The following is a 13,031-nucleotide window of genomic DNA, read 5'->3' as shown; positions in this document are numbered from 1 at the left end:
CGCCATAATTTATTGTTCACATGTACCGAAGGCTGATTAACCACGTGACAGGATAAGCTGTCAATCAAAACAAAAAATCAATATTCCACTATCGGCACAATGAAATCTCCACAGATCGATCAATTTCAAGTCCGATAGTATAATAGTCCCAGACTAAATTACCTACTTATTAAATAAAGCCCCTCGTTATTAACCTATCACTATTCACCTTCTAACATTTGTCAAAAATAAAAAAAACAATCAATTTTAATAGTCAAATAATTTTCTATTAAGTTAAGTTGCTAAAAAGGCAACCTCTTTCTCTAAAATGAATAATTCAATAAATTTAGACAAAAAGAAATCCCTGTAAAGCGCTCTAGTAAGTAGGGCTTCAAGATGCTAAACAAAAATCCATCACTATAAGAAGAACTATAGTATGTCAAATGATTTGATATTAAATTGTTAATGCCTTTTTCATTATCTGCCAGGTATGCCAGGTGTAAATTTATTTTCTAAATATTTACCTACCAAAATATATATAAAAAACGAAATTTTATTCTGTCAATTGATTCAAACCCTGTTAGACTGACAATAAATATACAAAATGACAGAACCTTCGTGACCACAAACCCCACTCCCTCATTGTCATTAGGCAAACACTGAACCTTCCTCAGGTATAAATAGATGTATGTATTTGTGTATTCTTACCTGGATCAATCATGATCCAACTTCTGGTCTCAATATCAAGGCCACAGCGACCTTCTATGAGCGAAATGCCATCAGTGGGTTGTCTCCCTTCTGGAACATTATCCCCAACTAAAAGCTTGACCAGACTTGATTTTCCAACGGCGAACTGGCCGGTAACCATGCAGCGCATGTCAAATGATTCATAGCTTCCACTGCCAAGCAACTTGTCCAACATGGCAGATCGGACGGAATCTGAAAATATTTTTTTCCAAATGGTCAATTATTGATGTATTTCTGATGATGTCTCAAGAAATCTCTGCTTTCACCTTATAAATAGTGACTAAAAAGTTTTATTCTTCAGAAATTATGGATATTCTTATTTCCATCCCACATTTAGGTTAAACAGTTGCTAGCTTAAGGGAAATAACTCAAATTTTCTGACAGTTTTGATGAACCTAAAAAATTTTAACTTTTTGACTGTCAGATTTAAAGCATACTTACATTCCAATAAGATTTTTGTATCTATATTGTTGCTATCAAAGTATTGCCTAAAATTTCTATTAATTGATAGAATGTTTGTTTCTCATTTATTAAATTGTAGATATAAAATTGTAACCCATTAAAAATGCATCCGTAAATAGTGATATTATATTTAATTTTATGGTGTTACTTGAAGCAACATAGGTGGTTTCTTTTTTTCATTGATATTCAGGCATTTTTAAAGAAACCATTTACATCGCTTCCATTACATGTTTGCATGAGAAATGTTAACAGACTGAACACTTGCATTCCATTTCACCTGGTTCTTGTAGTATTGTAATAAATACAAATGTGTATCAACAGAATTGAGGTATTTTTTGTATTTTCAATAGTGTGAACTACATGTTAAAAATTATGTCATAGTTCTTTTTTAATTGCATCCTGTATCGCAGTCTGTAAATATTTGAATTGACATGTTGACCTACATACAAATATATACAAAACAAAGATGTTATTTATTTTATCTATTTATTTAGTACAAAAAGTTTTAAAATTCAAAGATGTTACTGTATTTCATGAAAACAGGAACAACATGACAAGAGTTCACATACGTCAAGTCTTTTGTATTAAATACTGTGAAGTTTCTATAAATCAAGCGGAATAATTAATTTCCATGAAATTTTATGTCCAAATTGTCTTTCACAATTGTTTTTTTTTTTATTATTATTAAGAATCATGAAGTTTTTAGTGTAAACAACATAAACAACATAACATAAGTCTTAGGAGTTGCCATTAATCGTATCATGTCACGTCAGATTTTTATTCATGTTTTACACTCAATTTCAGCCACCAAAAGATACCTTTAAGAGATGATGAATGTACAACCACGACAACAGATGGGCATTAGACACAGAAGACAAGACAGAGATGGATCAAGAGTCTTTACAGATGACAGAAAATCATGTGATCTTCGATAAGAAAATAAGATAGTGTGTCGAGAGATCAGAGCAAGTCACTCAAGAGGAAAAGAAATAAAAATAACACCTAACAAAGAAGGGATTCACAAGTCAGAGTTGTAATATATCTATAGCCTGAATATTATTTTTATACTCCCGCTCAATAGAGTAAGGGACTAAATTGCAATCACCTTGTCTGTCTGTTTGTCAACGTGGGTCAAATATGGGTATCACACACTTCAATATGAGTTTGCAAAATGGCATTAATTTCTTCATACTTGGCCACCAGCTTAACAGTAATGAATTGTAATGTGTGAGCACTTTTCAGATACCAACTTCCTGTTTGCCTATTCTTTGAAAAGTTTTCATTGTGCATGGCGGTACATGTATGTATGCTTTCCACAACATTGCTCAACTGGTTCAATTGGAATCACTGTCAGTATGTTTTGTGTTGTTTTTCTCCTTCGGTGATAATATTATAGAATCAAGATGAAATTCTTTAAGTTTTCCAGTTCATCTTAATTTGTTCAATTACAAACACTGCCACATATTTGACCCTCACCTTACTCAGACAGACAGGTAGGAAGGTTTTACTATTCTTGTTCAAAAGTGTACAAATGCTATAATATATGTTGATAATGGCAAACAAAGAGTAAAAAAAACAAGATTTTGGACGGGATAAGCTAAATCAAAAAAATGTATTGCTGCCTTTGTTAGTAGAAGGGCATTATGTTTTCGGTTAAAGTCTTACATGAATGGTATTTCCCTGTAAACATCAAAATAACTATTCAAATGTGGGTTAAGTTGATTTACAGTTCTTGAAATTAATAAGTCTACATCAATATTGTCCAAACAGGCTTAAAAACCGTACTGGAAACATAACATTCATTGTTCCATTTTTAATGCAGATACTTTCCACATGCAGAAGTTGCTAGTGTACTGTTTAGCTCAGAAAGTAACTGAAAAAATTTGCACTTAAATTTTGATTACTTTTATATTTTCAGATCATTGATTAAGAAAATGCAGGCTTTGTGTCGGTCCAGTAATTCAAGAGGTGGAAAGATGTATGGTCACTGGAAGAATATACTGTGTCCACTGTTGACATTACTGTTTTGGACACCCTGTTTTGGTTTATTCCAGGGGATTGAAATCCCGTTTTTTTTATAAACTTAATAAAGTTTTATCACATTATTTATTTTTCATTGATTTCAGATTTTGAAATGCGGCAATTTTATTTGGTAGAAAATTTGTTAGATTATAACATTAGTTTTTGGGCTTAACCCAAAGAGAAAAAAACATTATGTGGAAGTTTTAGAACTTATTATGGTGCCAACTACCTTAGTAGATGGCATAATGTTTTCGAATCTATGCATCTGTCCGTCAGTTCACCAAAGATCAGGTTAATGTGTTAGGTCAAGGTAGTTTATGAAGAAGATGATGGAAAGAATTAAGTTGGTTTTTTTTTGGCACCACTAGTCACCGATTGAGGCTCCAAGTATTGTACTCACTTGAAGTCGGGTATACTTCAAATTTGGCATCCAACTAAGTTTTTAACATGTTTAAGAACAACCAAACTAATAACGTGGATTCAACAATGCAAATATTTGTTTTATCATCATATGCTCCATGTGGGAATATATCATGTTACCCTTTTTTTTTGTATGTTTGGTCGTTTTTCCATCTTTCACAAATCAGGATATAGTTTTTGGTGGTTTTAGTTTCGGGTGAGTTTATTGTCATATATAACTTGACACTTAGTACACATGTTCCTTTCTTAGTGGTTTATCTAATTTGCCTTCCAAATTTAGGTTTTGACACCAATTCCTGCCCATATGTATAGATATAAATGCATAAAAGAACCGTTTTGTAAATCGTCAATAACAATGTTGCACCATACATAAAAGCTGTGGTGAAGCTCATGTAACTATCATGTACTGTCTACCTTGCCATTAATTGGATAGTATACACAATAAATCATTATATTGGGTAGCTTATGAAGAAAAAAACACATTCATAATAAGATTACCAACTCTACTATTTAAAAAAAATCGATGAAAAATTGATGATGTTCTGGAAATTTGTTCATGGTTTGTGTATCTTACTGAATTTTACTACAAATGTTTTTAACAAAACAGGTCTTAAAACAAGAGGCTGTCACAACGACAGCAAACCGGATTTATTAACATTTACTTGTGTCCTAGCAATATCACAAGAACCATAACTGATGAATGCTGAAAGTGAAAATCGTCAATATCAAATTTGACCTCCATTTTGTAGTCAGTATCAACATATTAAAATTTGAAAAGCTTAGATTGAATGGTTCATTAGTAAATGCAACGTGAATGGAAACACCATTTTACGATCTTTCAAGAACCATAACTCCTGAACGGTAAAAGTCAAAATCGTCATTATTCAACTTGACCTCTATTTTGTCATCAGTAACAACATATAAAAATTTCAAAAGCTTTGGTTGATGGTTTATGAGAAAATGCATGGACACGACTGGAAACACCATTTTTCAATCTTTCAAGAACCATAACTCCTAAACGGTAAAAGTCAAAATCGTCATTATTGAACTTGACCTCCATTTTGTCATCAGTAACAATATATTAAAATTTGGGAAGCTTTGGTAGAACAGTTCATGCGTAAATGCACGGACACGACTGGAAACTCCATTTTTCAATCTTTCAAGAACCATAACTCCTGAACCGTAAAAGTCAAAATCGTCATTATTAAACTTGACCTCCATTTCGTCATCGGTAACAACATATTAAAATTTGGGAAGCTTTGGTAGAACAGTTCATGCGTAAATGCACGGACACGACTGGAAACTCCATTTTTCAATCTTTCAAAAACCATAACTCCTGAACGGTAAAAGTCAAAATCGCCGTTATTGAACTTGACCTTCATTTAGTTGTCAGTAACAACATATTAAAATTTTAAAAGCTTTGGTTGAACGGTTCATGAGTTAATGCACGGACAACATTTGATTGCCGCCCGCCCGCCGTACATCCCCAAATCAATAACCGACATTTTTGTCACAAAAATCCGGTTAATAATGAAGAAGAGAAGTGTTGTTGAATTGTTGGATTTGTTTTTAATTGTAGAGTTTGTGAATCGGTTAATTTCTGAAGTTGACCCAATTTGGTATCTTTTGGTATCTAGTCACAGATTTTTTTTTTCTGTGAATCAGATTTAAATTTCATCAGCAACCAAGTTCTTAGTAATGCACTCTAATTTAGTTAGAGAAAAAATATGCAAAAGCTCCATTATTGTATTGCTCCTAATGGGTTCTTGTCACGGTCGTTAAAAAAGATAAATCTGAGTTTTGAGAATTTGCAATCCAACATATTTTGTATTATCTGACGGGTATAAATAAATTGCACATTAAATTTTTTACAACGTTGGAGGATAAAAATTTGGATACCAAAGAGTTGAATATGACATTTACCTGAGTCTTCATCATATATGAGAAGAACATAACCCTTGTCATGCCAATAACTGGTTTTTAAATGTGTTTAGTTCCGATGCAAAGACCCTATTTAAGTGAATCAATATTAACGCCAAAGTATGCAATCTTTAATGACCTGACACCAAGCTTAAATTATAAGTAAACAATAGTTAAGATTTTAATTTAAACACTGCTTTGTAAAGCACATATAAATAAAGAGCTGTGACATGAGCTTGTTGCTTTTTCAAAGAATGAAGTATCATAACTCCACAATCATGACAATGTCATAACATAAATTTATCAAAGAGCAGATGGCTCTGAGGGATACACTTGCCATTGTTTTCATTGACACATATATACATGTAGCTGGATAATAAAATTTTCAAAACTAATTCAAGACAACTGCACATGTAAAATGTAATTTACGTAATCTGATTAGTTACAAAATAACCAATCCCAGTTACAAGTGTATGAACAATGTACTTAGGCCTATTGTGTTTTATTTTTGTACTATCAATTCCAAGTTTACTTTCCACAGAAGTCACGAGAGAAGATATAATTTCACCTCGTATCTTTATAATCTTATCACCTATTTTCCTACATTAATTCTAGGAGGAACCCCATTCCTAACTCTTTAAATATTAAATTTCCTTTGGGTCAGTCGTCATGACTCCTTTCCATACACATCCCTCTGTTTAAATTACGATAGTTTTTAATATAATACGACGTTAATCGACAGAACAAGTTAATTTGTATCGTATATTTTGATCTCTCAGAATTGAAGGAATTTACTTCCGGAAGGGAGACAACTCGAAACGATAATATGGAAGACTCCATTTCGCCTGAAGGAGTGTTGTGGTTAAAGTTCTACGATGTGGACTACACTTATTTTAATTTAAATGATGCATATGATTCAAAATTATGCAACAACAATAACCCTCAATAGCAGACGTACATATATTTCAATCTAATACCCCTTGAAGTCAGGAAAACTATACATAAGCGCACAATTACCTAAACAAACCCTGGAGCGAGAACGTGTATTAAATGTTAATTAAACGACCTAGATGGTTCTCTATTTCTTTATTGAAGTACAATATCAAATATCATTTTCAAAACTTGTTAAAAACAGGCATATAAGTCAAGGGAAATATCAAACATGAAGATTATGAAAAGAACATAATAGGAAAGTTGTGTAAGTTCAATCCCTTTGTTTGTTTCTACTTTTTAAAGCAAGACAATCATACGAATCTAAGATGTTCCGTAGTGTTTAGAATAAAACGGTTGACGTGAGGACATAGACCTGAGCCACTGGTATAAGTCTACAGATTGCTTGAAAGCAATCATATCCCAATAAAAAAAAAAAACTAAATTCACCAAATTTTCTTGAATACTGCTCCAATCACTTTGAGTTTTTTTCAAAAACTGAAAAACACCCTGTTTTGATGAATAAAACCCCCTAAATCGAAAAATGTAAAATCTAACTTTATAAAAATAAAATTGAGCTTACATGTCAACAGTGTTCTCCCCAGAAATTTTGGATAGCATCACATTTTGCGTAAAAAAATAACTGCATATTTTTTTTAATGTCATTTGTCGCGTCGCGTTGATGCTCTATTTCCTTTATATGTTTTAGTTTATATTGTTCAATTCATAACTGAGAATACAATTAAACTATAACAACAAAAACAGTTGTTTCAGTTCATGTTTTCTTTATTCATTTATAGTTACAGAATTATTTTTTTCCTCTTGTGCCAAATAAAAATAAATATATGTGCTTTCAATTACCCAACAATAAGTCAAATGAATGAATGGTTCATTATAGTGCAACCTGTATACAGGGGTGTGGAAATGCTATGCCCGACCTGTATATTTGAACAACCGGACAAGTAATTATTTTTGTCTTGGTTGCCCGTGGACAAGTAAAAAAATATACAAGACAAAGTTCAAATCCAACAAAAACATAAAATTAATTTCAAAACGTATAAAGATGTTTAATTTATGTAAAAGAAACCAATGTTCAGCAAGTAAAAAAATTAATGTTCATGACGATAAATATTACATGATACCGAAAATAGATCAATTACCAAAATAAATAAAAATAAGTATGCGAACCCAAATCGCGTAACTTGCATTGGCTTTGCCCATTGACCCGGGATTGTCGATTAGGTTTTATCCATGATTTACCAGAAGTGTCATTTCTTTAAATTTTGTATCGAGATTCAGTTTGATAAATACTTAATAAAAAGCTGGGCAAGCACGACAAAAAGAGTTATGAGTCGAGTAGAAAACCTTAATAGAATTTGGAGGACACAGAGTATTTAAAAAAAAAAACGGAAGCGAGAATTTCAGACATCGTGGATATCAGATTGCCCCTGGCTATCTTTGGATTTTCCGAAAATAAATTAAGCTTTTGTCTTATTTATAGATGAAAGGTCAACATTATTTGTTGTCAAAGTGGTAAATAGAAGGGACGCTTTAATTGCCCATCAAGACAAAAATAAAAATCAAGAAAAAAAACCAAGTGTTACAGTTGAGAGAAACACCACAAAATCAATAGTTTATCTATTATTTAGTTTACATTTCTTCAATTACTGTCCTTAAATTTTGTATATATGTTCCTACTGGCTACAATTTTTATTCAAAAACTGCTGCAAAATTGTCCTTTACATGTTATTTCATTGGTTAGTTTGCTGTTAGGTTTCTGTCCCATTGATGTTAACCCATTTCCTATACTTTCCTAATTTTTTACACATATAAACAAATGGATTTTGTTTGTTTGTGATGTACAACAGTGCTAAGTAATAATCATATATTAGCTAATAAGAAATACTTCAATATTTATTGGGATCATCAGGGCAAGTAAATTTTCTTCCGGACAAGTAAAAAGTTTAGTTTTACTTGCCCAGGGACAAGTGCTCACAACAAATATTTCCACACCCCTGGTATATATACAAAACTGAATATTTAGTACACAAAATTAACAATTTTTTTTATATTATATTAAGTAAAGATAAAGTAGCAAAAGTAGCAAAAAAAATATCAATTTAAAAACTTTTTTTTATCATGTTTATGAAATTCATTGTTTCATGGCACTGAATGAATTAGTCCCTGTTGTTTTTTTTATCTTGACATCAAAATGATACGTATTTTTAACAAAGTTGTCTATTAATGCGTAGTTTTCTCTATTGGTATATTTTTTCTGTCTACCGTCCGTCTGTTGTCATTATCGTGAAAATGCGGATTTTTGTCATATCTGGTCCGGTTCTGATCCGTAGTTTACACGAAAATGTGCAATGGCGGCCATAGAACAATATATGGAAATGAGTCCGAGAATAAACATTGTTTGACTAGAGATTGTGAATGAATAAGACGCCTTTAATGCATTAAATGAATTAAACATAAACTTAAGCCAATTATGATCACTTTTTAAAGAAGTATGTATAAAACTTATTTGAGCTGAAAACCAAAATTCTCGCTCTCGTAATTTACCGGAAGAGAAAGGAAGTATTTTTTTGAGATTTGCACAAATAAACGACCTTTTAACAAACAAAAAATCGTTTTAATATTTGAAATTTCGTTATACAAAACATAGATTTCAAATTGTTTTTGTGATTGCATTTTTCCATGTCGAAGTTGGTGATTGCAGACACGTGGTATTAGTCGTGTCACAAGTGTCAGCTTGGGATATTCGCATCAAAACAGTTATCACCCTGAGGGCAATTAACACCTGGCTATTTAATCTCTTAATTGCCTTTAGTGTCCGACTTTTAAAAAGGGATTACAATTACAGGTGATATAATTTTTATGATCATAATCGATAAAAGATGAAAGTTCAAAATTGAGGACAAGGAAAATAGCATCTTCAAAATAATTATAGCGTCGCGGGAATAATTATAACGTCGCGGGAATTATTATAGCATCACGGTGAAAAAATATAGCCGTACCGCGACGCTAAAACAGCCTGGGGAGAACACTGGTCAATAGATACAAACAGTTAACCAAAGTTTCATGGAAACTGCTCAAAGCGTTTTTTAAGTTATTGTTCAACATGTTGACGATGAACAGCCCAAATGGAGGATTAATCCTCCTTCACCTATTTTTTATGTTAAACTTGTTTATCCAACACACATTTAAAGGCAAAGTGCCCTAGCTTGTTGTTCAGCAGCAGTTGAAAGCAGAACAAATAAAAAGGTTCAAAGAGTTATTAAACACACTGTCACAGCGTTATTATTGGCAAGGAAGAGGATAACCATCATTCTAAATGAATTTATTAGAAAAAATCAGAAAAAAATAAAGTTGGTGTATTCGATTATGACGAGTGATTTCTAAGGGAAAGCATTTTTTTTTTTACTAAATTGATATTTCAATTACCTACTAAGAATAAAGGACCTTTTGCTATTTTTGGTGAAAGGTCCATGATCTTCTATTGCCTAAAGTAAATATGAACCCCAGTATCGGGACACCCCTTTGATGAACTGATTTCTATTGAAATGTTTATTGAATGTAACCTTGATCTTCTCATTTGACCTGGTGACCTACAAATATATAGGAATCCTCCACTCATTATATTTACACATGTTAATTCTAATATAAATGAAATAATGATTAAGAAAATACCTTCCATTTTCGGTCCAGCAGGAACACTTGAGGATTTCTCCGACATAACTGTCTGAAAAAGGAGAAATATGCACTGTGAGGTATTTTTTTACCTTGCATGCTGATTTTTGTCTACTTTAAGTTTTTTTTAATGACTGTCTGAAAAAGAAAAAGTATGCACCATGAGTTTTTTTTTAATCTTGGATGCTGATTTTTGTCTAATTTTAGTGTTTTTTGCATTTAATCTAAAAAACAACAATAAAAATTTGTAAGGGTTCCGCGGAACCCAGTGTCTACTTTTGCTGAAAATCACAGGCTCAACAAAAATGAGGAAAAAATCAATAAAAATATTCCTCTTGATACTATCTTTTGATTGAAAGAAGCTTCTGTCCAAGTTTGGTAAAAATCCAGGATAGTTTATGAATCTAATAAATGTTTAAAAACTTTAACTGCAGACGGTATGTAATGTTAACTGGAAGAAAAACTAAGTCCATTTATAAGTAAAATACAGATACACAGTACAAAATATTAACAAAATTTCCTTCTAAATACTAGCTTTTGATCATAAACAAGCTTCTGTCTCAGTTTGGTACAAATTAAAAGTAGTATAAGAAAGTTATTAAATTTTTTAAAAATTTAACCACAGAGTGAATGTGTTGTTTCCTGGCAAAAAATCTAAGTCCATTTAAAAGTAAAATACGGAAAAAACGGATTTATTTTTTTACAAAATTTATTTCTGTAGATTATCTTTTGATCATAAACACGCTTCTGTCCATGTTTGGTACAAACCCAGGATAGTTTAAGAAAGTTATTAAAATTTTAAAAACTTAAACCACATAATGTAATGTTTCCCCGCAGAAAAACTAAGTCCATTTATAAGTAAAATACAGAAAAAAATTGAATTTTATTTTTACAAAATTCACTTCTGGATACTATCTAATGATCATAAACAAGCTTCTGTCCACGTTTGGAAGTAATCCAGTATAGTTTAAGAAAATTATTAAAATTTCAAAAACTTTAACCACAGAGTGAATATTTGTGGACGCCGCCGCCGACACCGACGGAATGTAGGATCGCTTAGTCTCGCTTTTTCAACAAAAGTCGAAGGCTCGACAAAAAGGTCAAAATTGTCAACAGCAAAAAAGACCAAATATGCCCATCTTCAAAGATGCCAAAATAGCTAAAAAGTTTTGAGGACATCTTAAAAGTATTTATCTCGCTGATGATATTTGACTAATTTTTCAAGTGTTTGCCCATTATCTCATTAACTATAACAGATAAGTAGAAACTGTAAACAAAAATAAAAGACGAATGTGTCCGAGGACACTGGTTCTTTATCATTGTGTATGAGTTTCATAAAACTTGCAATTTTCGAAGTTAAAAAGGTGATAACTCTAGAACAGTACCTCACTGCCCAAATTCAAACTCTGTCTGCACGTTTTAGTTCTAAACATTGTGTATGAGTTTCAATAAATTGAAAGATACAAAGGGCATAACTCTAAAATGGTAAGTAACTCACTACCTGAAATCACCCTATGTCTGGGTGTTTTGGTTTTTAACATTGTGAATGAGTTTCATAAATTTTTAATAAGGAAAACTGAAGTTAGAGTGCAGGTTAAAAGAACAATTTGCAATTTTGCAAGATATAAAGGGGCCTTTTTTTACGGCGTTGTTGTTTACCGTGCCCTGAAATTTAGAAACAACCCTGGTAAATCTAACTTATCCATCCTTTAAATAAACTTATTGTAATAGGTTACCAATTCAACACTGTTATCTGATCTTTGAATATTGTTTTTATTGGTATTAATATTGATTTTGTTATCAGTAAGTTAAAAGCAAACTAAATATTATTGTTATTTACATATGCACATTCATGGATCTACAATCTGTTGGTACCTGTATCTTGGCATTGCACAAGGTCATGTTTTTCTCTGACTGTTTATGACGTCTTTACACTAAATCCATCGGTTGTTGGATGTGTAATGATTGATATTAATTTAGTCTTGGATGCATGATTTTTTTATTAGTTGTTATTGGCTTTGAACAAGCTGTCAGTATTGGCGAGTACTCTCAGATCTGTACTTGGTGTCTATTTGTTGTTGGGATGTACAAGTACCCGGCCACGTCTACTCTGTGTTTTTGTTAGATGTATTTCTATTAGTATCCATCTCATGAGTTAAGCCTTTTTCAACTGATTTTTATAGTTCGTTCTTATGTTGCCCTGTAACACCATTGTCCCAGGTTAGAAGGACAGTTGGGATCCTGATAACATGTTCAACCCCAACGCATTCTGTATGTATGTGCCTGTCCCAAGTCAGGAGCCTGTAATTCAGTGGTTGTCGTTTGTTGATGTGTTACATATTGTTTTTCCGTTTCTTTTTTTTGTACATAAATAAGGCCGCTAGTCTTATCGTTTTAATTGTTTTACATAAATTTGTCATTTCAGGGCTGAGGTATGGTCTTTTCTTATTGTTGAAGGCTGTACAGTGACCTATAGTTGTTAATTTCTGTGTCATTTGGTCTCTTGTGAAGAGTTGTCTCATTGGCAATCATACCACATCTTCTAATGTTATGTATGGTACATCAATAAATATTGATTTCATGTTATTCTGTTTAAAAGTAAGAATTTGTGATATACATACCTGTAAGTATTGCATTACTTCCTTGCGTCTTGGACCATCCTTCAGTTGTGCTGCAAGATCATATGGAGTTTTACCCTGAAATCAGTGGGACATACATATCAATTGATCTCTTTTATAACACTTATCTTACAGTACATTTATACCATCAGTAACATCTGAGTGGTATTTTATTTTATTATGTGACCTTTCAGCTCTGATTTTCACTTCATACCAGTAACAACTGAGTAATATTTTTGT

The 13,031-nt window shown here is 32.0% G+C and overlaps 1 protein-coding gene and 1 long non-coding RNA gene across 2 annotated transcripts in view; one reads left to right on the top strand and one right to left on the bottom strand.

Annotated features, from left to right (window-relative positions):
• Window positions 1-13,031, bottom strand: part of LOC143053763 (uncharacterized) — a 63,732-nt gene that overhangs the window by 36,489 nt on the left and 14,212 nt on the right. Inside the window, exons 5-7 of the mRNA XM_076226541.1 lie at window positions 12,795-12,869; window positions 10,174-10,225; window positions 688-918 (exon numbers count right to left, since the gene is read on the bottom strand). Of these exons, the coding sequence (XP_076082656.1) occupies window positions 688-918; window positions 10,174-10,225; window positions 12,795-12,869 (358 nt within the window). The remainder of the gene's footprint in view (window positions 1-687; window positions 919-10,173; window positions 10,226-12,794; window positions 12,870-13,031) is intronic.
• LOC143053793 (uncharacterized) lies at window positions 1,752-3,293 on the top strand. Its single transcript, XR_012971454.1, has 2 exons — window positions 1,752-2,221; window positions 3,107-3,293. It is a non-coding gene; the product is annotated as an uncharacterized LOC143053793 (long non-coding RNA).

The sequence above is a fragment of the Mytilus galloprovincialis genome, chromosome 12 (assembly GCF_965363235.1).
Source record: "Mytilus galloprovincialis chromosome 12, xbMytGall1.hap1.1, whole genome shotgun sequence".
NCBI classification, from domain to species: domain Eukaryota; kingdom Metazoa; phylum Mollusca; class Bivalvia; order Mytilida; family Mytilidae; genus Mytilus; species Mytilus galloprovincialis.
This window is presented reverse-complemented; position numbering and strand designations above follow the sequence as displayed.